Source organism: Halichoeres trimaculatus, unplaced genomic scaffold, assembly GCF_033239565.1.
Source record: "Halichoeres trimaculatus isolate MK-OKI-2021-1 unplaced genomic scaffold, fHalTri1.1 fHalTri1_scaffold_7, whole genome shotgun sequence".
Classification (NCBI taxonomy): Eukaryota; Metazoa; Chordata; class Actinopteri; order Labriformes; family Labridae; genus Halichoeres; species Halichoeres trimaculatus.
In genome coordinates this window covers 22,794,960-22,822,033 of record NW_027437185.1, presented here as the reverse complement: position 1 = coordinate 22,822,033, position 27,074 = coordinate 22,794,960, and the positions used below count along the sequence as shown (strand labels likewise).

Sequence of the window (27,074 nt, the reverse complement as noted above, 5' to 3'; positions counted from 1 at the left end):
TGGATGTTATGTGTGCAATGCGGTGGTGGTGGTGGTGAAATGGATGCAGGGCGTGATGAGAGGTGGACATCAGAGGAACTAAACCTGGACACTGATGATAAGAAGCGGAGGTGACCGGGGTGGAGGAGGGTTGCAACGATCCATGCTGAAACAGCAAACTGATGGAGCAGAGAGGAGAATAGATTCAAAATCTGGCAGCAGCTGCATGATTGGTTGGTAGAGACTGGGTTGAATGCTTTAATAATAAGGTGAAGAAAAAAGCAGGATAGACTGAGTAACAGAAATATAGAGTGAATGATGTCAGAATAGGTTGTTAAGCATCTATGGGCACTTGTATAATTTCAACATATTGTGCAGTGTTTTATATGCTAAGTCAATGTACATACAAATCCTAACACACGTCTGTAATAATGTGTATTTGATATTTCAGCTCTATTTCTGTTTTATATTTGATGTGTTGGTTTAATCAATTAATTTGGTTTCTTCTGCCTTTGTGTTTCTAGCAGCACTTCCACTGACTCTTAATTTATCTTAATTGGATAATGCTCACACCAGGACACTACACAGCGTACAAAATATGTGAAACACATTAAAACCAATATGCTGATATGTTTCTGTAATTGGTTCCCTCGATTTTCCAATCTGTGCAACTAAATCCCAACTGGCCCAAATTAGCTGGGTTAAATAAACTCCATTACACTAATTTTATTGGTAAATTAAAAAATATTGCACCCTTGCTGTTTTTGACAAGAATCTCCAGAGTGGCATATTAAGTGGTTTGATGAGCTCTCTGTGAGTGTTAAAATGCTATTCCTCTGGTGTCTCCATTTTCTAAACGAGTGTAATCACTATGAAAGTTTTCCAGCGCTTTAATTTTCCTCTGTCGTAATGATGGTTGTATGAACTGATATATGGAAGTGTGATTATGTGATCGTTTTAGGATTACTGCAAAGTGCATTAAACCAGATGTTAACAAACTACTTTTGGCCATTTGCAGCAGTATGACATTTTAGGCTAGGGGTCACGTTTTTCAGGTCTATTTTAGGTAACAGCCAATAATATAGATTGTAAACTATGTATTCTTGTCGTTCATGTGGACGATTTGTACAGTAGCTTATATCCCTGTGGTGCAGATCCAGCAGATTTTTCTTGAAATAGCCAGTGGGCTTATTAGTGAGGATGCTGATGAGGCTAGATTGTCCGTATCTCTTAATGGTGTGAACGTCTGACAGTACCTGTTCTTCTGATTGTGTTTTAGTATGTATGCTGACTCGGCAGTAAACTCATCATCACTGCCTCTGTCTCCTAATGACATGAAACAGGCATCTACTTTACGCAAACAGGAAGCTCATCCTGCACCATCAATTATGCAGCAAAGTTTGCCTCTGTATAATGAAACCTAATTGAATGTAATGCAGTTTGATGTAATGTTGTCTATCCCCCTTAATCTTAAGTTATTTTATTGAATTAAAGTTAACTAATCTAATATGACATAACCATGCATGGTAGGTTATCCGTGATTCAATTAAAACATTATATAATATAAAGTAATGCATTCCACTTAACCCCTTACTGCCTGAATTAATTAACAATTATAAAAATAGATTGTTTTGTGTGTTTTTGCATTCTTACAGATGTTACATTAAGTGGAGATTTTAAATTTGAGTATAGTACACACAGTAGTTATAGCTATTTTATATTATACGTATAGATCTAAGAAGTTCATCCCCCTGACCAATATATTGTGACATAGTGGATTAAATATGATCTTTGGTATGTGAAGAATATACCATACCAAACCAGCTTTATTTACAAAGCACTTTTAAAAACAACCACAACTGTAAACAAAATGCTGTGCAGGTAGACAAAATTAAAAAGATAAAAACAGATAAGAAAAAAAACAGACACATTAAAGAAAACATACTAAAAACAACTTAAAGCAAAGAAAAGCAAATAAAAGGGAATAAAAGATAATAAAAGGGAATAAGACCAGGCAAAGAAATTAAGTCTTGCTGAGGTCAAAAGCCAAAGAATAAATGGGTTTATGACGCTTTTTAAAAAGTGGACAGTGAGAGGGCCTCTCTAATGAATATAAATCAATAGCTTATAATGAGATACAAAGGTCATTTCAGTTGCATAAAGACCTAGCAGGGTATGTCGCAAATTTGCGATAACAGGCACCAAGGGGTTAAACGGAAGTTATGCTATTTTTTTCATTATTGTTTTGTATGAACCTTCAATCTGTGTTAATGATCAGTCTGGTTAATTAAAGCCATGCATTTTTAACTGCTTACTAAACTGCTTTAAAAAGCTGGGTCATCCTGCTCACTGTGCAGTACAACAATGGATTGTGTGTTCACCTGTTCCGCTGAATTTCATCTGCCCCATACTGTGGATTAAATGAATATGGCTGAATGTTCACAAATTAAACAGCTGAACCAAAACACTGAGGACATTTGCAATCAAACTAGCCTGAGCTCACTGCTGACACCCAGTATGACACTAAAAGCCAACATTAACATGTTTTAGCTAAACACCAAGGCTGTCACACAAAATCATTTTGATGCCTTGATATAACCAAGCTAGAGCCACTTTGCAAACCTAGTTACATTCTGCAAAATCCATCAGACGCAAGTGCAATCTCATTATAATGCATCCATTGATGTGCAAGACAGTGATGTCATGCCATCCTGAAGCCATTCATTGTAGTTATGATCTTTTACTGATTTGTTTTTTCTGAGCCAGAGGTTAGTTAGAAGTTAGACAAGCAAAATACAGGGCAAGCTAGGAGAAGAAACGGGTCTGCAAATGCTAAGTTAACCAAATTATACAGTCTGTGCCCAAGGGTAATTAATCAGCTTGCTAATTAGATCATGAAATATCTTGTTTTCTTCAGAATAAGACTGAATTCAAAGTTTGAGGAGTCTGGAGTTGTTTTTTCCATCAGACCAAAGAGGCAAAGAGTGCTTCTGAAGTGTTGTAGAAATACTTTAGTTTTTGGCATTAATGTGTCATCTTGTGGTTGTTTAATCTGATTCTATTTCATCCTGCAGCTTTGACAGGAACAAACTGGTTACCTAAGGAAAGGAGGTGTTTTATCTTTCCAAACATTACCAATACTACTGACATATTGGAGAAGATACACAATAAGCAATCATGGGACAGGCTTGGTCAAAAGCAATGACAAGACTTATTGTGGGTTCAAAAGTTCTCTAGGTTTTGGCAATGATCCCAATACATATCATGGTGTTGAGCTCTTCATTTGATTTTTTATCTGAAAAATTTAAGTATTTGTGAGTTGTATCTTTGGGTAATTTAATGCAGAACAACCTTGATTCAATTTAGAGTGACACAGACCCTTGGGACATTGGATTTATGTGAGGTTTGGATCAGCACCTTGGACAACAACAGCAGGTTTCAGCCCTGTGGGTGTTATTTCAGGACCTTGGACAGCAGCTGCAAATAACCGCTCAGACTCCAGCATTATCGCATCACCTGTGAGCACTGTGACACAACCACTGCCCATCCAAAGCTGTACCTTGTGATGATAAAAGTCGCAGAGCTGCTTCAAAGCAAGAAAGCCTGAGAACTACACCCCATCTGATCTGAAACGCAAACACTGTTAGTAAAATAGCTATAGCTAAATAGTTAAAAAAAAATATTTATATGTATGCAAAATGAAGTCTTTGTGTGTATATACTTGTATTTTACTCATTTGCGGAAAATTTGAAATAATGCTCCACCTCACATACATTTAAATAACTAAAGAGAGGATCTTGCACTGGATAATCTATTATGTAACCTTGTTTCTTTAGTATTTACTTAAAATGTGAACATAACATTACAGTTTGGTGTCATTTATTTGTTTAGATGCTCTCAAAGTGGGTTCCTGACATATTTGACTTGTAGTAAACAGGGTGAGGTTGTGTTTGTTCAGTGTTAAGTATTCTTTGTAAAGCAGAAATTTCTATGTGCATGTGATGCTTTACAAATGTGGGTGCGTGACAGAAGGTGCCTCATTATCTTCCCGTCTAGTCCAGAGGCAATTGAAGGTTACACAACTTTCTCTGACTCAAGATGAGAAGCGGAAACTGGTTTCTCCTGGGACAGCAAGCACTGTGAACTCCCTCATGGGCTCCAACACAGAGAGACGTAACACACCCAGTCGCCCTCTCTGTTGACACCCGGGGTGCAAACCCCTGTGGAATTACCACATCAATTGAGTACACATACCCACGTTTATACACATCCTCCCACACGTAGACAGGCAGACGTTTTTGCAAATACACAGCATGTGCAGGCTGATAAAGCAAACAGAGGAAATATGCAAATTAAGATTTAAATACATCCACATTTGCAAACTAACCAAAACAGGTGGAGTCATAATTTTGCATATGAGCACATCAGACACGCACTCATAGATGTACAAACACATAAACGTTCACAGCGACACTCATACATACATGCACAGATATGAATGAGATGCACAAAGCACAGCTGACTCATACCTGATGACTACATTCTTTGAGTGCCAGATATCGTTCATTTTCTCCAGAGTGGCTGGAGACTTAAGTGCAGTGATGGACAGACAGATAGACATTGACGGAAAATGATACTTCCCTTTGTAAAAAAAAAAAAAAAAACTAACAGTACAAATGTATGACATGTTATAACTAATATTATCAATAACAAAGGGTTGTGTCTCAGTGCATACCACATGCCAAATAGCACAACAGGCATCAGCTGAGCCGTCAAAGTCTTAGTTATCTGCATCGACATGACATGGCAAAATAAAAGCATTTTTAAAGTGTAAAAAAAGGAATGTTAGATGGATTCTGCAAAAAAGGATATTTGCCAACCTAATAAGTTCCTATTTATTTTGTTCAAGCATATTTGGACATGTTCTTCAATTAAGAAATTCTCTCTTATTGAGATTCAAGGAATGCTTCTAAAAAAGCACTGTAATAAGACTTTGTTGTTATTTGAGCTAAATCAAGGTCAATAAAACGCAAGTAATGACTATATTACCAAGCTGCTTTTGGCAGATTAACAGGAATCAAACTACATTTTCTAAAAGCACTTCTAGCAAAGTACAGATAGGAATGATGATGAAAATGACACATGATACAAATAAACCTGTATCATGGTTTCTTGTGATTGTGTGAGTTAGAGACAAAGCAATCGGATACACTACAGTCCCACTTTGAGTGGAGCAATCAATTTCATGAGTTACTGAAGAGTTTCCTCTGAAACATAACTGTTAATCTCATGAGGGTGCTACAACCAAGAGGACCACAGAGAAAGATTGCAAGGTTCATCCACTCACCATGACTGTTTATAAAGATCACCCCTCTGATCATGACAGCTACCCCAAGAGTACAGAAATGTTCTGTTAAACAGTAACTCAGTGCAGCCTGACAGAACAACGCCATTACTATTTTACATTGCCATTGTGTTATGTCATTAGCCTGGTGCGTTATCTGAAGGAGACAGTATTGAAACACTGTCTGGCAGGATTGAGTTTCAAAGCATGAGCGACCTTTTCTTTGTATCACGTCAGCCAGATGAAAAACCAAAGAGTAATCAGAGAGAAGTATCATGTTTGAGGTCAATAAATATTTTGTGCGTGTGTCTGCTGCTAACTTTCCAAAGCAGTGGCTGACATTGAACTCTATCATGATCAACATTTGACCCTGAAAGTCATCCTGCCCATGTTTCACTGGGCTCATGCTGAGTAGTTGCTTTCTTATTTCTCATGTCCCTCTCTTCGTTGTAAGTTTTGAAACTAATGCAGTGACATTTTCCCTCTGATCTGGTTGGACTCTTTTCATCTATTTTCTCTGCAGTTCTTTGGAACTTTATGATGTTTGAAAATCAAATAAGTGGACTTGAATTATTGATGAGTGGGGAATTTTTGCATCAAATGCCTTGGAAGTTTTACTGGTTTTGAAAAAGTCTGCATACTCCAAAAGCTACTTTGGGTTGTCCTGACACCCAATAAGGTTATCAGATTTCCCCTTAAAGTGCTGGTGGTATCATTAAAGAGCTAAAAGCAGAAGCATGTAAGAGCACTGGCTTTGCGTTTTTCTTTCCAGGTTGTGTGAAAATTGGTTTCCATTGTCACATCTTTACCCTGCTTTTATCACCAGTTTTTTGAATCCTTAAAATAACAAACAGATTAAGATTAAACCTGCAGGAGATGGGCCCGTTTCCTCTCATTTATTAAATATTTCTACACCGAGCCAAATTATGCAGCCTTTAATTATGAGCTCTAGAAAACAAAAACAACACTCACACACACTCACACTCAAACACACTCACACACACTCACACACACACACACAAAAACAAGCTTGAACATTTCCAAAACACACACACAGATGCAGGATATGTACTCTCTCTTCTCTGTCTTGACTCTCTCTTACACACACATTATCTCACACATAAACACACACACACATACTGTGCAGCTGCCCACTGTCGTCTGGGAAGGGACCGGCAGGTTTCCAGCCTGCGAGAATTTGTGTTTCCGAATGATTAGAGGCGAGGCGGACGGGACGATCTCGGAGGCAGCAGCTGCCCGCCCCACGGTTCCAAGTGGAGCAGAAAATCAGGATAATTTCATTGTGATAATCAGCCTCCCGTTATCCCCATCACTTCAACTCATGGAGGAGGAGAGAGGAGAGAGGGAAGAGCAGGGAGAGGGAGTGTGTGGCTGTGAGAGGAGGAGGGGGACAGAAAGAAAGGAGACAGAGAAAAACAACACAAAAGAGGAAATGTGGGCCTCATGCTTGGTTTGCTGCAGAATATATGCATGTGTGGGATGGAGTCTACGTGTCTTTAGAATGGGCCTTTTATGAGGATCTTACTGTACTTGTGAAAACCTACATTCACTCCTGTATCTCAACGATCATCTTTATACAGTTGTTTCACTCAAATCACCGTATCAAGCCTGAGGACACTGTGGATTTGCTCTTAATTGATTTTTTTGAGATTTTGTGCACCTGCCCTAGTTTTTTTTAATAGTTTCGAACAAAACTGTTTTTTTAAGTCTACACAATCTCTTACTTCCTAAAAAAAGAAAAAACAATAAGCTCCAGGTGCTTTGGTTTAATCCAAGTGCCTCAGAATGAACAGTTTCGCCAAAACAAACCAGATAGTCCAATGATACGTCAATGAAATATTAACTCTAAGGACTTCCAGAGCAACATTCAAGATGCTTTCAACATTTCTTATTGTTATTTATCAGGTCTGTTACTTTGTAACTTCTGTGTGTATTTCAAGTTCTGTATCAGGAACACTGAGGTCAATTTAACTGTTTCCAAGGAAGTGTGAGGTAAAAGAGCCAGAGTTGAGGTGGGCTTTGAGCCTATTCATTGACGCCCACTATCTGCTTTTTTGAAGAGTGTATATGTGATACTCTCATACTTCCAAAGCCAGACTCAGGTGGACGCTCAAGGAATTTCAGTTTTTAGCACCTCTGCAGGGCTTCATTCCTTGTGGCCACTTGATAAAAGTTTAGCTGTTTACATGCAGAATTTTGCTGCTAAGGTTATAGTCGAGGCAAAATGCCAACATTACTGTTCCATATTATGACTGACAATTCCTGCTGTCAGTATGTGTCTGAGTGCTGACACTGTTCTTTGATTAAGTTTGGTGATGCTAACACAATCTTCAACACCACATACACCGTAATGCTTTACACTCGTTTACTACTGGGTTACGACAGTGCCACACTAACAGTATGAGACAAAAATGGCTATTGTTTTTCCAAATATATTGTTATCCTTGAAACATGGCGTTGTGTTAGTCAAGATTTTTACTACCCATTATCTTTTTAGCTGTCAATCAATTTCAAGAGGTCAAAAAATGCCACTAGCCTGAGTCTCAGTGTTTCATGAATTAAGGATCGACCAGTCCAGCTATTCACTTTAGTTTCCTATACTGACAGTAACAGTAGAGGAAAATGGTGGCTGTCTGAAAACAGATCATTATGCTTAACCTTCAAAACTAAACTGAAACAAATATCTTTTGTTCTGTTTAGCCGTCCACATGAAAACGATCTCCTGGGGGATCTACTTTCTGGTAGACATGCACCGATCGATCAGTGCGGATTACCTCAACTTTGGGTGATCGGGGATCAGTGCAGATTTGAGATCGGTGATCGGCCCATCCTTACATATGAAACTGATCTTATGTACCTCCAGAAAGGTCTGACAGCCAGCCTTTGTTGCTTTTTGCTCTGAGACCTAAAACTCAGGACACTTTATGGTTGTTTAAGTGAAAACGCAAAGATTTTATTGTTTCAAAGGTATTGTTCAATGATTTTCAATAAATAAGATTGGAACATCGAAGGTATATGTGTCAGTTATAAAAAATAAAAAGTAAAAATCTGTATCAGCCCTAATTGGTATCTGCAGGTCAGGCTTTCTAAAGATCGGTGATTGGTGATCGGCCAGAAAATTGTGATCAGTGCACCCCTACTTTCTAGTAACCATGCAATAAAAATACTTTAGTTCATGTTCAGCTCTCACAATCCTACAACAAACATCAACATCCCTTAGTAATTTTCCTCAGCAGTGTGTCAGACTATGCTTCTGATGTTGGTCTCCTTAGCACAAATGAAATTTTTTATTGTAACCTTGCTAAAACACAGGTTTCGAAATGCTCTATCCTTAATTAAATAAAGAAGGATGCCAAGCTTAAAATGTTCAAAACCTCCACCAACAGCTTATTTCTCACCTCCATTACATTTTCCACACATAATATGAAGTCACTTGGCAGCAAACAGTGCAGAGCTGTTCGTCTAACGTGTTGTTGTTCTCAGCTGTGAGTTATAAAGCAGCTCTACCATGGCCATCAATGTGTGTTTGTTTGGTGAGATATTACTGAGTTCACGTTCCTCCCAGCCCTCATGTTCTTGCTCTTATTCTGTCTATCTCTCTGTTCTTTGTGTGAGTCAGACCTCCTGTTGGCTTTGCCTTGTCCTATACAGATTGCTTGTTGACTATTTGATTTCTTTGTGTGCGTTCCTTTCTGTCAGAATGAGGGAAAGATATAATTTAATCTTATACAAAACTTGGTCAGGGTATTTTATACTTGATCATATGATAAAAAAAACCCTAACAAAGGGATTCTCTTTAATCTTAGGTGACACCCTCCAACCTGCTGATCAGAACTGTCACATTTTCGTTCCATAGGAGCACATGTGAACAAGAGATCTATGGAGAGATCACGCCCTCGTGGCTGATGGCCTGACAGCATTTGGCTGCAATGCAGCTATAAGTAAATTCAGACCAAGAAACTCTTCATTATGACAGATTGACAAGATATGAGACATGCCAGAAAACACCTATGCCTTGTTTTTCATCTTTGTGTGGGCATGTAAAAGGTCAGTGTTGTTAATTTCAAGGTGTTTGAGTTCTCTATATCTTATTCATTTCATTGCTTAATCAAAGAGAACATCACTTTCAAAGCAAGATCCTTACACCTCCTTATACAGAAAGTATGGATGTTTTTTTCCATCAATGTATCTGGTTACTTGTATTATTTCTAGTACTCTGTATACATTATGCTGCTTTAAGTAGTTGTTCTGACTTTTCTTTTTTTGTATCATAGAGATAGAAATGACTTCAACATTTCTAGATGGTATCTTTGTGTAACAGAAAGGCCTCCTCTGTCATGGCCTATGATCTCTTCTAATATGACGTCCTTGGTGAGTGTTGCTGTCAGCGCCCTCCAGTGGACAGGGAACGACAGTTACGTGCTAATGCATTACAGGGATTGAAAAACACGCAGCCCATTTCCACCTCACTACATTACACGCTTATCACATTAGGGCCTTTGACTCCAAAGCTGGGAGGCAAATATACTTATAAAATGTGAACCACGTCACACAGCATGTTATATTCACTCAATTCCGAGGACTGACTTAAATGATGATTTCATGATATGACGGTTAATGAAGACTCTTTTCTGTTGATAACGTAAAACACATGAATTTTAAGCATCCTATTAGGGATATAGAGACATTTCAACACAGTACACTATAACCTAGAGTACTTCCTCCACACTTCATCCGCTCCCGGACACCCCTCCCCCTCCCTTTCCCTCCTCGTCCTCCTCCTCCTCCTTTCGGACCGCTCCGCTGACCGCCGCACCCCTTGACGCCTCGACCGGAGCCACGGCAAAGACAACCGACCACATGCACTTTTCGGACCTGCCCTTGCCCTTTTTCAGACGGTAATGGGCTTGTTTTCGTGTTTTGTTGCGTACTGCTGATGGGAACCCCGATGCCGTGTCCTCCCCAGCTAAACAGCCCACAGTAGCAGGAGGCTGCACGAGCGCTCTGTCGGAGCTCGAGGACAACAACACCATGAAGTTAGCGGTTTTCCTCTCCCTCATCTTGTCGGTGTCCTGCCCGCTGTCTCTGGCCGCCATTCCCGGTAAGGAATCTGTTGTATGACTGATATTTTTCATTAACATATGTCCAAACAAACGGATGACGCTAAGGAGCAAGTCGACGGGAGCATCACAGTAAGACCATGTGGTGCAACATTGGTGTCGTATAAAATATAATTCTTAAAGGCCAATATGCTTTTAAGCCACACTTTTACTGCTGCATACATTGGGAATAGTTCACTGATATAAACTCTTTCCTGGATTTCTCCGTCCTTCTGTGTTCTGGTTGTAATTTGCCACATGATATCGGACGCTGCGATTTTTTTTGATATCTCTGTTCATTGTGAGGATGGGGGGAGTGCGAAAATGAAAATGTCATAGGGAAAATTAAATGATTTACCTATGATTACAATACTGCTACTATAACATGGAGGGATTTACCATGTTAAAGTTGAGGATTTTATCTATGTTCCTTTGTACTTTAGTATCAGTCAGGTGAGACTTTGAGAAAACAGAGCAGGACCCCCCTGAAAATTAGAGGCCCATGGGTCAGCAGCACAAACATGCACAGCTGTCAGACGTCAATGTCCAGCTTGGCTAATTGAGTTATTAAATACATAGATACAGAGCGGATCTAGTTTGTTTGAAATGTCTTACAGGTAATTTCTTTTAGTGGTTTAATGTTTGCTTCTACTCCTACTTGATGTATTCATCCATGGTGGTGTCAGACAGATGTATAGCCAGAGGAGAAACCAGCTGTAGGTTAAAGGCCCACACAATCCCTCACCACATACAAGTCTAGCTCTTGGCATCCCCCTGTGTCTGTGTCTGACATTATACCTGTTCCTCATTGTCAATATTACTGTCTCTGTTCCTCTGGAGACATTATATTGCCCCAGGCAGACTCATGTGCTGTGAACTCAGCTTTTGGACAGGGTTATACTATCGTTGTCATCTCTGCATCCAGTGCAGAGAGCTGGATCAGTCACTCCTGAACCTGTCCTGTGACTGATGGATCTACAACCCCCTCCCAAAGATGTACTTAATGGAGGACATTGATAAACTTATTTTACATCATTTTGTAATCATTATATTTCAAGTTTGTGCTGTATCTATTCTATTGAGTTATAAATTAGACCACATGAAAGTAATCACTTAGTTATTTGAGTTATTTTGCCCTCCACTAAACCACTTTTATTTTTTTTATTTTTTTTTGTGGGGGGGGGGGGGGGGGGGGGTTGTTTTGTATGTTAAAATGAAATATGGAAATTGGCCTTAAGTTAAAGACGTATTTAGAGGCAAATGTGTCATCATAACTATACTCATCACTAGTTTTCAGTTGGATTTTTGTTCAACAAGTTCTGTGTTGTACATTAGTGTCCATAACTGAAAAATTGTGAAAACTCAGGAGTGTCATTCTTATCCTCTTAATACTGAAGTGTTGAGAAGTGGGTAACAACAGTATTTTGAAGGCTATTAGTATTAAGTGTGAATTCGATGAACGTAATGCAAAATGACAGAGTTCAAGTGTTTTTTCTTGAATAATATATTCACTCGCAGCCTTTTGAACTTACTCATGTTTTGATGCGAGTCTGCTTTCCTCTTCCCCTTCAGCTCCAAATGAGTTTGTGTCATTGGCGGAGATGGAGGACGCCCTCTTGAAGAACCTCTTCCAAGGCTACCAGCGCTGGGTCAGGCCCATTCAGCACAACAACGACACCATCAGAGTGCGCTTTGGACTCAAGATCTCCCAGCTGGTTGATGTGGTGAGAAAACACCTGCAATCACAAACACCTATCACTAAACCATTCAGATCATTCGCTTTATTTCCAGACATGTTGTCTTTATGAGCTTTTTTTATGTTGACTCTCATCATGACCATAATCTCATAAGTTAAGGTATTTTTGTCCACATTGTTTATAAATGATAAGAAAATACACACACCAACAGTCAACTTTTCCAGCTAGTTTGTATTTTCCACCAAATTAAACTAATTTCTGTGTCATAAAGTCCTTTTCCTGTCCATTCATAGCTTCAACACTTTTACAAATTTCACTGCTATGTTTGCATAGGTATTTTCTTCAATATAGCAGTCATGTTATTTCTCATAGTTACTGTAAGGTAAAAAAAAAAAAATCAAATAGGTAAATAAAAACAATCATTGTCAGGATTAAGAACCAGAAATGGCTGATGCTGGTTCCTGCTTATTGTGCGGCTCAACACAGTTGCTGTCCGTGGTGCTGAAACAAAACAGGCTGTAGGCAGCTTCACAGTGTGGAGCTTTCCATGGTCCTGAAATAGATCTGCTCACTCTCCTCACATCTCCAACCATGCAGTCTGTCTCTGGAGTGTTCCTTTAATATTTCAGGGGCTGCCTGTGATAGTTTGGGATGGTTTAGGTGTTCAGAAGGAGAAAACTCAGGACGCTAATGGAAGAGCCTCTCTTCTTGGCTTAAAATATTAATCTGGTTTGGTTTTAACCCTTCATCACTTTACCTAACAGCCATGCAAGACAAAGAATATCAGAGATGAGTCCTCCCAAGACTCAGCTTGGAGGAAAGATTCAGGCTGATGCTCTCTCTGATTTTGGAAAAGAGCGCGAATGAGCAGTAACTGCAGCATAACTTCACGGTGTATGTCCCATGAGTCTGACGCAACTGTGTGGCTCTGTATTTGATTATGGCTCACCTCTGCTTTATGTGATCACCAAAAAATCCAACTCAGTTTGACAGCTGAGGCCTGGTCTGGAAGAGCCACTTCTTTGTGTTTCTCTCAAGTCCTTTTTTTCCTTATTTTTCCAACTTTACTCCAGTGATGTGGAAATAAACCTGAGTTCACCACTCTCCATCTCTGTACTCCTGTCTTATTCTATTCATCTCTTGCTACATTCATATTGCTCCAGTGTGGTTCAGTACATCCACTCTGGCTTCCTTTGCTTGTTTGCTACAGAAGTGGCAGAGACGGGTAAATGAGATTTTGTCTGATTTCATGGAAAAGGGAAAGGATTATTTGGTTTACTGTCAGCCAACCTTCTCATCTAGTCGTCTAATTAGATCTTGCATCATGATGAAGGCACCCAGAGCAGAAAATATTCAAGCACCAAACAAGTTACATCATTTTCATCCTCAAAGATGCAGTCAATATTTGAATGTGTGTCATTTGATTTTCTGTGTCAGCAAATTTGAACCCTAATGAGAGACATCAGAGGTTACTCAAAACCTGATATTAAGTCTTCCCCAGACAGCTTTATCTGAAAATCAGGTAGTGTTTTCTGAAGGTAAAAATTTAAAGTATTGATAAAATTGTTTTTTTTTTCCACACTCGGAAAAGATGAATATTTTTGATTAAATTTCAGTTTTAAAAATGCAACAACCGCAATGTCTGCTCCTTTTTTAAAATGTTATTGTTTCTCTTTTTGTCCATCTCAGGATGAAAAGAACCAGCTGATGACAACGAATGTTTGGCTCTGCCAGGTAAGAAACAAACTCACACTACTACTGGAAAAAAAACTCCTACTCTGTACGTCTTAATAGAAAAATATTAATCAAATTTCTTTGTCCTCATACACAAAGTAACACTCTGTGTTGTTTTAACCGCATAATACTTAATGTTGTGTCTTGTGTATGATAACCAGGAGTGGATTGATTACAAGCTGAGATGGAATCCAGAGAAATATGGAGGAATTACTTCTATCAGAGTTCCCTCTGAAAACATCTGGCTCCCAGACATTGTCCTCTATGAGAAGTAAGATCCATATGATGTGCCAGGGACTGTTTATAGGCTCATGTCACGAAGAAACAACAGAACGTTGGACATTTATAGATATTTTTTGGTCAAATTTTGCTCAAAAAAAAAAAAATTATAAAACACTCCCATCTAACCCATTCATTTTCACTTTATCTTTAGTTAATACATAATACTGATCAAATCATCACAATCTCTGGTAAATTGATGAAATTGTCAACTTTGATCATTTGTTTTTCTTTTTTAGTGCTGATGGACGATTTGAAGGCTCCCTAATGACTAAAGCCATAGTAAGATACAATGGCGCCATCACCTGGACACCACCTGCAAGTTACAAATCCGCCTGCACCATGGATGTCACCTTCTTCCCCTTTGACCGCCAGAACTGTACCATGAAGTTTGGCTCTTGGACGTATGATGGTCACATGGTGGACCTAATTCTGATTGACAAACAAGTCGACAGGAAGGACTTCTTTGATAACGGGGAGTGGGAGATCCTCAGTGCCACTGGTGCCAGAGGGAACAGGAAGGATGGCATGTACTCCTACCCCTTCATCACATATTCCTTCATTCTAAAGAGGCTGCCATTATTCTACACGCTCTTCCTCATCATCCCTTGTTTGGGTTTGTCCTTTCTGACTGTGTTGGTGTTTTACCTTCCGTCAGATGAAGGTGAGAAGCTGTCACTCTCTACCTCTGTCCTTGTGTCGCTCACTGTGTTCCTCCTGGTGATAGAAGAGATCATCCCCTCCTCGTCCAAGGTGATCCCACTCATAGGAGAATACCTCCTCTTTATCATGATCTTTGTCACTCTCTCAATCATTGTCACTGTCTTTGTCATCAACGTGCACCACCGCTCCTCTGCCACCTATCACCCCATGTCGCCATGGGTTCGCAATCTCTTTCTTCAGAAACTGCCCAGGTTACTATGCATGCGTGGACACACTGACCGCTACCATTACCCAGAGCTGGCTCCTGAGAGTCCTGAAATGAAATCTCGCTCTGGAGGTCGGAGAGGAGGCCAGCGAGGGAACAGCGGACAAACCACTTCTGACGGGAAGGAGGATGAAGCTTGGGCAACCATGCTGGATCAGGCTATTTACTCAGTGCGCTACATCAGCAGACATATTCGCAAGGAACACTTTATCCGTGAGGTGGGTATTGATGAGGCAATATCCTGCCAATATTTAGAGGGCTTTATTTGTGATATGTTGTCATCATCTCCTCTTGATTCTGTTGTCTCCAGGTGGTACAAGACTGGAAGTTTGTGGCCCAGGTGTTGGACAGGATCTTCCTCTGGGCTTTCCTCACTGTTTCAATACTGGGCACTATCCTTATCTTCACTCCAGCTCTGCAGAAGTTTTTGACAATCCCTCCTCAAATGCCAAGTGAGGAGCCACCTTCAACTTAGTAGCAATAACACACACTTTTCACAGAAAAAACTGTTGATCTGTATGTGGTATTCAAGACTTTTTGATACCCCTTTTCTCTTCCTTTACCCATTTCAAGACCTAGACTTGAATATTGGCCAATATCAAGAACCCCTTCTATACCAGTGCAATAAAATTATGCATATCATAGGTTATCACTGATGGTGAAGTCTGTAAGCTTAGTCTTTTGTTATGAAACCTGCTAGTTCTGCACTTTTGCGTTTTGTTAATGATGAATGATGATTTACCTGTAACCAGTTGATTTTTATGGGGATGGTGGCTTATAAATTATTCCGTCAGTTTTCTGTCAGTTTATTGGTGTAAAGCAGGTACTCAGTGACAGTGTTTGTTTTCACTGGGCAAGGAGAAGCCAGTGCAGGTGCTTTTCAACCGAGACTAATTTCTTCTAAATGTGTGTAAATCCCATACAGTTTCAAGCATTATTCAAACCATTTTAATAAAGTATTATTCTGTCATCACTAAGACAATCATAGTTGAACTGATGCAGCCTGTGTTGCATTTCAGACTGTTATGAAACTACAAATTGTACACTGAGTGGCTTAAAGTAGCATGCTGCTATCAGTGCACTACATACACAACTGCTGGTCATTTAAGTGGGGTGTTGAACTAAACATGGATAAAAGTGGAAAAAAAAGATACAATTTCAGAATGGCTTGATTTATGACTTAGCTGACCTCTTTGTAGTTGTTTCATTTTTTAAGTTACTTCTGTGTACTCTATGTGATGGACATGCTAATTCTTTAATTGGTTGCAACAAATTGTCTCTGTACAGTATCACATTGCTAAAAGAAAGATTCAGACAACTGAAAAAAGTCTAACTTGAAATACTTTGACATCAGGTTCATTCTGTCAAGTTAAAGTTACAGAACTGGGAATGAATTCTCCTTGTTTCCACATACATGAAGCACAAACAACCTCAGATCGTTGCCTCTTGTTAGTTTTGTAAGATTCACATGATTTCATCTCTAAAGCCACCAACAACTTGTGAACTACCTTACACATTCATTCAAGGTGAAACAACAGTCTACATGCTTGCAATGTTTCCGAGGATGTTAGCTTACCTTACAGGAATATAAACACTATCTGATTAAACGGTTATAATATGTGATGTGTGTGAACAATTGGTAATGTTTTACTGTTAATTACTGTCTTTGTCTCATGCTCCTCATATTTAGTATTTACAATATTTATGATCACTGCAGTTAGTGACATGATGTCAAGCTACAAAATAAAGTATAATGCATCAATGAAGACACAGGCACATTTCTTCTTACTACAGTTAATCATTTTATTACAGATCTTCTCTGCAAATCACTCATACGCTTAACATTGTTTAATAATGCTGTATCAAAAATTGACCTCTGTTGATATTTTTTTCCACAACTGGCAACAAAGGTGAGGCCTCAATTGAGTTGATAAGGCAAAGTTTCACAAAAGCATTTAATGCTTGGAGCTTGGATTATGTACTAAATACATCCCTCATAAACTCAAATTCACTTAGGCTCATATGCTTTTGCTCTGGTTAAAACTGTTTTGTCAACAAAAGGGTCAGTCATATTCTTTGTGTCCTTTTGTTGTGTGTTCTCATCTTTGTCGACCAGTCTGACTATCCAGATGTGCTCGAGCATTTCGCAGCATCTCCATATATTGCCTGTTATTTTCCCTGAAACATAACCAGAAAGAGAAAAGAGTCAAATAATTAAACCGTCAGTGAAGCATGGTGAACAAATTATTTAGGACAGCGCTAAAGGAGAGACATGGAAAGCTACCCAGCCTAATTCAAACACATTAGTAGCCTCAGAGAGCCACAAGAGGTCGCTGTGTTAAAGTCAAGGTGGCAAAATGGTGCCTGCCTTCACACTTAGAGAATTGTCAAGATACTGCCAGACAGGTTGTTTAGAATGTTTAACAAGTGACACATGCTATGAAACAGCTTATCTTTCTTACAGAGCCACAGAGCGGTCAAACATCAGGTGACCCATGTCCATGTAGTACTGAGCATCTGTTCGAATGGCTGTCCAGTACTCGTTAGCCTTTTGGAAAAAAAAATATAACCAAGTGATCATCACAGAACTGCCCTCTGCTGCTGGAGTTTTCAAATGCTAGCTACAAATATCAACCTTACTTAGTCAATATATGTAAGTACATCACACAGGGAAGTGTTACCTGCTCCTGAATGGTGTAGCCCCACTGGTTCTGAGAATGGTGTGGATCCCAGTATCCTGTCTGCCTCTTCAGCCTGATGAATCGTTTAGCCTCCTCCTCCTTCACAAATGGGGCAGAAAAAACCCCTGAACAGAAAAAAAACATGATTACTTTGATAATTAAGGATTGAAAAGTAGTATTTTAGGAGTATCAGGGGTTTAATTACAGAAAACACACTGCAAAAAACTGAAATCTTATCAAGTGTTTTTGTCTTTTTTTTTTAAGTAAAAATTGTCTCTTATACTCGATATGAGCCACTTTCAAGTTATCAATCCAGAAAAATGTTTTGTTTCAAGTTATCAGAGTACAAAAATGAGCTTTGAATCGCTTGTAACCAGAAAAAAAAATCTGCCAATGGAACAAGAAAAAATTGCTTGAAAATTTCCTTGAGACTAGAATAATGTCTTAATACAAGTAACTTTTCTCTTGTTCCATTGGAAGATTTGTTTTACTGGTTACGAGCAACTCAGACCTCATTTTTGCCCTTAAATAACTTTAAACAAGACATTTTTCTGGAATGGCCATGTGAATTTGGCTCATAGAGTCTAAAAAGGAATTTTCGACTGAAAAAAAGACAAAAGCACTTGATAAGATTTCAGTTTTTGCAGTGCAAGACATTGGTCGGTTCTTTCAGCACATGGGAAAAACACATTTTCAATGTTCTTTGTCAATCGTCTTAATTCCAATTTTTTTTTGACTAACATTTTATTACATTATCTGATGAATTACAGTGGTTACCATAAAAAGCACATTTAAATGCAAATAATGGTTTATGAAAGTGTCTAACTTACCACTCAAAAGAACAAGCAGGATCACAAACTGCATGTCTGTAAAAAAAACAAACAAGAAAATACTCATCCTCATATTTCATGAGCTAAAAGTGTATGATATATGAAAAAATAACTGTGCACATGACATGGTGCCAGAAAGATTGAGCTACATCCTCTTCTTGCAATTTTGACTAGCCTTAGCTCAGACAATAATTAAAGCATACAGAGCAATAGAAAAGTGAGTCTTACCTGCAGTACAAGTCGTTGAACCAAATGTGTTCACATCTCAGAATCTCTTATTTAAATGTCAGAGCGAACAGAGGCGCCTTTCACTGACTTCTACCAGGAGCCAGCAGTGGAATGAATGGAGTCAATCATCAGACCGGCTTCTCAAGTAGACGGTGTTTCTAGCCAGAGCTCCAACAGACTGACCAAACAGGCACTCACACACCGGCTCTCAGATTCAAGATACAGACGAGCCTGTGTTTGTGTACATGTGTACACGGACTCGCAGGAGAATTATGAGCAAACGCAAGCCTCATTTTCTTTTGGTCAACATGTCTTTATGGTGGGTTGGGGTTAAACTGATGACAGCAAAATGCTTTTATAAGAAAATCTGTTAAAGTAAGTTAAGACATTTGAACATTTATCAGCTTTTTGCTGTCATAACTTACACATCCTACTTTCTCAAGTTTTTTCTTTTTGCATTGCACTAAATGTGACATTTTTCTACTTGCTGACCACCTTGAACTCACAGGCACCATATCACTGACTTATTCACATTTTTGTTTTACACAGAAACAATTGCCTTCAAATTTAAGTAAAATTATTTCTGTGATGTTTTGTTGTGGTCACTGGAGGGCAATTAAACATTACTTAGTGGCAGCACTCCACACACATAATTTGACGCAGATGCACATTTCTCCCACTGGGTGGAGTCCCATGCACAGTTAACCTGGTCTTCAGTACAGCGCTACACCAGATGTGTGGCATTAATGCTTGGGGGGAAAAAAAAGTTTTTCAGAAACAAACATCTGCAAAACAAAATATTTCAAAGTGTGAGTCACACCATGAAGAATACCTGATGGTTGAAGTGAGGACAACGGTAAAATGCACAGCTTTGTGTTGGTGTTTCTTTAAGAGGATCTCTCCTCTGACCCCTCTGTGCAGTGGTGACCTTTTCCACAGCAAATTCAGGATGTCTGAGAATTCTGACCTTTCTTCAGCTTTATATAATCAACACAGATGCTATGTAAAATGGAACAGAGACAAATAACTAGATAACAAAGAAGAGGCTGACTTGGGAGATATATGTTTATCATCATCTAAAGAGTGCAGAACATGCCTTTATTTCTTAAATGCTTATATAAACCAACACACAAATGTAGTGGTACAGATTCAACTGCACAAACACCCATGGCTCAGGAGGCTCTGGGACCACTGTGCTCTCTCCCAAAGCTTTGCGTCTTTTACACATCAAAAGTAGCGAATCAAACAAAACTAAAACTCATCTGACCTCATTCCATCACACCCATGCACACGCATGCCCTCCACTGGGACATGTAGACATTCCAAATATTTAGAGACCCAGAGAGAGGATGTCTAACAAAACAGAAGCTTGAAACTTTCATAAACTCTGTCATTTTTGAACGTTTCTACAGAAGCAAGGAATAGTTGTCATGTCATTGATGGTTTTCATCTGTTTTAGCCTTTGGTAGTGTCTTTACACACATCTGCAAAAGAGGAAAGTTACACACCACTGTCTCTTTTGTTTTGAACAATGTGTTGACGAGGTTTTAAGTAGCAGAAAGAAGACTGGAGGGACACAGAGAAAAAGAGTCAGAGAGTACAGAATAGTACAGAAGTGATGGTAGCTTCACATCATTTAAGTCCATTAGCTGAACATTTCTCATTCATAAAAGATGAAGAATTAACAGGGCCCTGCTCTTCACAGGTTTTCTCGTGCTCCATTTTCCTCCCTGCCATTGTCACCTCCAAACAGCAGATCATCGCATTTAAAAACGCCCAAATGAAATGAAGAAATGAAGATTCTCTTTGTGTCTTTAAGTAGAGAAGTGGATGGATGGCAATTGGCCAAGCTTGAAACTCCCTAACTTTACCCAAACCTTTAAGTATTTTACTCTCTCTTTTATCTTCGTTGCCAAGTGAATATGGTTTTGTTGGAGTAGGGTTTATGCTGCCTATAAGAGTTGATTTACTTAACTGAATTGTCTAATAAATTTAAGTCTAAAAAGTTTCCTCCATCATTTTGCACTTTGTTGATAAAAGTTTCCTCTGCAGTATGCCGCACTTTAAACATGTTTGCGGCTTAAATACACCTTTTCTCAAACAGGACAAACAAGTAAGGCCATGCGTTTGCTAGATTGTATCTCAGTTGTAACAATGCTTTTGCTTTTGCCAAATCTTCCCAGCCAATGCCAAACCGCTTATTGTTTGTTGCTAGGTGTTGCTCAAGTAGCAGCTTGCTGCAGCAGCTCTCTCTTCATTTTATCTGTCTTCTCCTGTACGGATATAACCATGTTCGCATTGTTCACACACAAGAGTTCAGCTGTGAGCAGCCTGTAGCATGCTAATTCTAACCGATGCAGTGCTGTGATGAGGGTTCAGGAGAGACATCGACCTGTCCTTCCAAGCATCGTTATGGGGAATCTAAGATGTATCTCCAACAAGATGGACAAGCTAGTGGTGCTAACCCAGCACTAGAGGGAATAGAGTAGCATCATGCTATTCACAGACGTGGACTAATGGAGCCACTTGGGCAGGATTTCACCTCCTGTGAGTGGACATGGTTCAGAAGACTAAGATTGATCAGATTGGTGAAGAAGGCCAGCACAGTCCTGGACCCTGTGGCAGAGGAGGCTAATGAGAGAATTATTCCCAAGCCGTCGTCATTGATGTCTTATTTTTTAGTTATAATTATATTTATATTTTCTTGGAACTTTTGCACTTTACAGTTTCTTATATTGCCGCAGTGACTCTGTATCTACCTTCAGGGATTAATAAAGTGCATTGTATTGTATTCTGCTGTTGCTATTGACTTGTGTTGTGCTGCTGGTATCCCCCCAGGTGCTGATAATCAGGCGCTTGATTGCATCTGATTGTCAGCACCTGTGAGCGTGGGCCTGATACAGGGGTCGTTAGGTGTCTGCCTCAAGAACCGGTCTAGATCAAGAGGATGCACCATTAGACTTAGGCTGTAGGGCTCAGGCTAACAAGGAATCAGTGATTGCTGTATTTTTTGATATAGAGAAGGCATATGATATGATGTGGAGAGAGGGATTGCTGATTAAACTGTACAAGTTGGGAGTAAGTGGAAGAATGTTTAATTGGATCAGAGATTTTTTGACTGATAGAAAGATTCAGGTTCGGATTGGATCTGTCTTGTCCAGTCAGTTCCTAGTTGGTAATGGAACTCCTCAGGGGAGTGTCATTAGTCCTCTTCTTTTTACTATTATGATTAATGATATTTTTGCTGGTGTACAGGTGGACATAGGGAGGTCCCTATTTGCTGATGATGGAGCTCTGTGGAAAAGAGGGAAAAGTTTGGAAAATGGGGTTAAGAAGGTGCAGGAAGCAATAGATGAAGTGGAACAGTGGGGGCTGAATTGGGGTTGTAGATTCTCAGTGGAGAAGACGAAGACTGTGTTCTTTACAAGGAAGAAGGTGAAGGATGGTCTCAGGCTTCAATTATATGGACAAGAGCTGGAGAGGGTTGATTCTTTTAAATATTTGGGGGTGGTATTTGATGCTCGGTTGACATGGGAGAGCCATATTAAGAGGATAGGAGAAAGGGGGAAAAAGGTGCTAAATGTGATGAGGTGTTTAGTTGGAAGGAGTTGGGGTGCTAGTTGTGAGGCTTTGAGGGCAGTGTATGTGTCTCTAATGAGGTCGGTGCTGGATTACTGCTGTTTGGTGTATGGGTCAGCGGCCCAGACACATCTTAGGAAGCTTGATGTTCTGCAAGCCCAGGCATTAAGGATTTGCAGTGGGGCATTCAAATCCACATCAGTGTCTGCTCTACAAGTGGCTATGAATGAAATGCCATTGGAAATAAGGAGGGGACAGTTGATGGCTAATTATTGGTCTAGTTTGCAGGGACATGGAGATTCTCACCCTACTATGGGGGTGCTAAGGGACTGTTGGGAAAATGGAAAAAGTAGAAAAAAGAACTTTGGTCGGGTAGGTAAAGAAGTGGCAGAAGAGTTTGGAGTAGGTAAGTTACGATTATGTCCATCTGTGGTATATCCAGTTGTGGCTCCCTGGATGATGAGGTGGCCAGTGGTGGATTGGTGGCTGTTGGAGAAGAAAAAGTCGGGAAGGGGGGTGGATTTGGTAGGAGTTTTTAAGAGTCATATTTAGGTTTCATATAGGGATTTTATTTTGATATTTACAGATGGATCGAAGGATTTGGAGACTGGCATAACAGGGTTTGGAGTAGTTGTGCCAGATAAGGGGGTGTCACTTAACAGAAGGACTACGAACAGACTGAGTGTGTACACAGTAGAGATGGTTGCTGTGCTGGTGGCGCTCAGATGGGCTGAGCATGCTAGGGTAGAGAGGATGCTAATATGCTGCGATTCTGCTTCAGTGTTAACTAGCTTAAGGTCCTTTCATTCTGGAAGCAGGCAGGGCTTGTTATATGAAATTTTGATGTGCATTACTCGGTGTATGAATCAGGGAAGTATTGTAAGATTTCTGTGGGTCCCTGCTCATGTAGGAGTGGGGGGCAATGAAGAGGCAGATGCCTTAGCTAAGAGGGCTCTAAAGAAGGAGAAGGTTGAAATGCATATTCGATTAAGCAAAGCAGAGGCAAAAGGGATAATTTGGGAGAAAGCAAATCAGCTGTGGCAGACTAGATGGGATAAAGAGGAAAAGGGTCGGCACTTCTACCAAATACAATGTAGCATTAAAGGACAGGAAGTCAGGAGTAGCAGCAGGAGGGATGAAGTAGTGTGGATGAGGCTTAGGTTGGGACATTGTGCACTGAATAAAACACTGAAGATGATAGGGAGGCACCAAACAGGGCTATGTGAAGGGTGTGGGGAGGAGGAAGAGTCAGTTGAACATGTGTTACTGTGGTGTAGGGCGTATGAAGAATATAGGAGAGAATTGAGGAGCAAAATGAGGAGTGTGGGGATTCTGGGATTTGAAATGAAGGATATACTTAGTGAGGGTGGTGGAGATACTTTAAAGATGGTGGTGGAGTTTCTCAAGAGCATAAGGATTTATGATAGATTATAAGGAATTTTTTTTTTTTTTTTTTTTTTTTTTTTTTTTTTTTTTTTTATTATTATTATTTTTTTTAAATGGTGACTATTATGTATTTGATCATATTATTATCAAATTAAATAGATTTATTTGTTTATTTATTTATTTTAATTATTATTATTATTATTATTATTTCATTATTTTATTTATTTGTTTGTTTATTAAATTCTAGTATTTTGGTTATTTAGTAGTTAATTTCCATTTATTTACGTAGGACAAGAGAGAAGTAGGTAGGGTCATTGGAGCCTGGCCCACTCCGGGGCCAGAAGGTGGCGGTAATGCCCGTTTTTAAGGTGGCCAACCGCCGTTAAACACCACAAAGAAGAAGAAGAAGAAGACTTAGGCTGTATTCAGACCAGAAAAGTCCTTTGGTCCACTTGTTTGGTTCAGACCAAAAGCAGATTTTATTTTTTTTCGTTTGGTGCGGTTCATATTCAGATTGTACTTTTTGCAAGTGGACTATATTCTGTAAATACATCCACGTGTGTGACGATCGGTGTTCTCAATAGACAGCACTGACAAAGGGCGGCACACAGAATACAGACCCGGAAATGGAGGTAAACGTGTGTTTGTGCTCTTATTAGAGCTGCAGAATCATTTTCAGTTTCAAGAGCAGCTCCTTCAAAGCAGGCTTAACAACACCGTTTCAAATTTTGGAACAGCGAAGACAAATGCGCGCAGCAAGGAGACGCTATGCTCTGCGTGTCCTAGCAACAGCGTGGCTAAACGGAAGACTGAGGATCAGGTATGAACCAATGACGGTTAGGTTACGGTGGCTTTATAGGCCCAAAAGGGGCATGTATCCTGTAGTTAGTTTGGATGGACCTTGGTTTGTATTCAGACCTGCACCGGAGAACCACGAACCGCACCAGAGTTCGTTTGGAAGCGGACCGAGACCACCTCAAAAAGTGGGTCTCGGTCCGGTTGTTTGGGCTGCAGCAGGGTTCATTTGTGTCTATTCACACCTGCATGAAAATTCCACACCAGCGTGGGAAACGAACCCTGGTCCATTTCAAGTGGACCAAACAGTCCAGGTCTGAATATGCCCTTAAGAATCAAGTCTCTTGTCCCCAAAAAAATGCATTTGCTTTTGTATAAATGTATTTTTTATTTACAATCCCCTAACGTAAAAATAATTGAGTGCAATTTCCCTTAAAAAATTACTTATGCTATTTTACATAAACCCTCTCTGATTAAGACACCCACAGTGCTGCTGTTGCTTTAAGCTCTAAAATTCAACAAGGTCACTGGAAGTTTTAAGAAAACCTATCGCTTTAAGTTAGCAGCTGGCTCAATATGGTTCCCTTGGCAGTACCAGGATTATTTTAATGTCACTGCTTCCTCACTAAAGGTTGCCAAGTAAGAGCAAGGATAAGTATGAAAGGTTGAGAATTCCCTCTGCCCTCTGTGGCTGAGTAAGCCCACAGACAGATATGGTATTCTGTACGAAATCACATCTAACAGCATACATCTCTGATGGAGCTCCACGAGACATGTGGGGTATTAAAAAATAGAAAGTACCAGTCGAATACAGCTGGTGCTGAACTGCTTCCTCAATGATATGCCCATGTTCCATAGAGAGGAGGGGAGGAAATGAGTGCCAGGCGTTAAGAACATTTCCAGAACTGTTGCAGCATTCCTCCTCATCACTGCTCTCATCCTATTTCTGACTGAAATTATTTATGGCCTGGAATAAATAGGTCATTTGATTATGAGCCACACTGGCACTAAAAGGTAAAAAATGTGACAAAAATGTACTTGATGAACCTCTCTATGACATTAGGAAGTGGGAAATTGTGATACGACACAGATTTTATTCAATAATGATAGTCTACAGCTGTGGGAAAAGGAGTGCTGGGTAATGATCTGCACCCACTTTATGTGACAGAGTTCCTGTCTTAGTCATGTCAAGTACTGAGATAAACTGTGTGATGAGCTGTGTCTCTTTTGAGTTGCAGCTTTGACTGTATGACCTCAGAATGCAGTCAAAACAGCCTGAGTGGATCTTAAGCTTTCAGGGGGAGACCATTACAGGCATATGATTGTAATTAATTTTAGTAAGATGATTAAATAGTATCATGCACAAATATAGCAGATGATGTTTAGCAATATGAGCATTTATTTTGTAATCATGACTGCGTCCCCATGATGCATGCAAGTGGAATATGTACTTTTCTATTGCTCTGCTTCTATTTTTAGGCTCTGTACTTAAAAACTAGCTGCTAGCTTTGTCTGCCATTTGGTTAAGGTCAGATACGTTTCAGTGGGATTAACAGCGATTTGAGCTCTAACAAAGGAATTAAAGGGCAGTGATCTGTCTGTAAAACCAAAACAATGTGCTAAAATACAGCAGACAGCCTCCTAGATCTGAGGAGCACTGCAGACACTTTGCCTTTGAAAGCAAATCTTGACACTTTCGCTCTTCCACATTAGTTGTTAACAGCCCTGAAATATTTAGTAAGCAGTACTATATTTAACATAGCACCTTACTCACTTTGCAAGACTTTAGGTTCTGTTTTGGCCTTGTAGCTGGGTCATGTACCCCACGTACAGAGACAATACTACTCAAAGCCATCCCTTCAGGTTTGATTTCAAACTGCAGCCCTTTAACATATCACTCTCTCCCTGTTTTCTGCTCAGTCATTTGAACTATGCTCTTGATAAAGGCAAAAGTACAGTTTAAATAAATAGTCAAAATAAACTTGTCAAGGAATCGCTAGGAAACATTTTAAATGAACTTTAAAGTGCATATGTAAATAAAGGTCAAGCCAGGAGCAAACCAAGGCCACCCTGAAATCCAAAACCAGTTGGCTAGCCGCCCTATTGTCAGAGGTAGCGCTTTGGAAATCAACGATTTGGTTTGTTTTTGAACAGGTGCCTCTGCATTTCCACATTGCTGGGTATTTTTGTTGGTACTTTCAAATGTAACTAATTCGGATCCTCTGAAGTTAAGGCAGGCGTCGTTTACAGAGATACCGCTTATAAAGTTTTCCTAACCACCTGTACAAATGTGAGTGTCCCAGTTCGGTCAGCTCAAAGAAATCAATATAAAAAAAACTATGCCCCCTCTGTATGTTCAATTAAAGTCTCTATTACTCCAGAAACTTTGCTGTGGTTGCGGTCCTTGCACTGCTTACCTGTGAGTTCCGACGCAGCCATCTTTCTTTCCAACTCCCGCTCTGACGCGCGTCCTCGTGTGTGGGGGAATGTGTTT

At 39.7% G+C, this 27,074-nt stretch overlaps 2 protein-coding genes and 1 long non-coding RNA gene across 4 annotated transcripts; 1 reads left to right on the top strand and 2 right to left on the bottom strand.

Annotated features, from left to right (window-relative positions):
* Positions 1-27,072, bottom strand: LOC141793690 (uncharacterized). 2 transcript variants are annotated; one of them, XR_012598423.1, is made up of 3 exons: positions 26,998-27,072; positions 11,976-12,179; positions 1-158 (listed from the first exon to the last, which is right to left on the bottom strand). It is a non-coding gene; the product is annotated as an uncharacterized LOC141793690 (long non-coding RNA). The 2 variants fall into 2 exon arrangements; XR_012598422.1 differs by lacking the exon at positions 1-158 and adding an exon at positions 5,972-6,715.
* On the top strand, positions 10,096-16,824 carry chrnb3a (cholinergic receptor nicotinic beta 3 subunit a). The gene is made up of 6 exons (XM_074674518.1): positions 10,096-10,445; positions 12,016-12,167; positions 13,830-13,874; positions 14,036-14,145; positions 14,393-15,299; positions 15,392-16,824. Exons 1-6 carry the CDS (start codon positions 10,376-10,378, stop codon positions 15,554-15,556), a joined length of 1,449 nt encoding a protein of 482 aa, XP_074530619.1. The 5' UTR covers positions 10,096-10,375; the 3' UTR covers positions 15,557-16,824.
* LOC141793688 (uncharacterized protein C3orf85-like) lies at positions 16,915-19,332 on the bottom strand. Its single transcript, XM_074674519.1, has 5 exons — positions 18,821-19,332; positions 18,593-18,628; positions 17,763-17,887; positions 17,544-17,629; positions 16,915-17,259 (listed from the first exon to the last, which is right to left on the bottom strand). The coding sequence occupies exons 2-5, from the start codon at positions 18,624-18,626 to the stop codon at positions 17,181-17,183; spliced, it is 324 nt and encodes a 107-aa protein (XP_074530620.1). The 5' UTR covers positions 18,627-18,628; positions 18,821-19,332; the 3' UTR covers positions 16,915-17,180.
* Positions 27,073-27,074: the final 2 nt, after the last annotated feature.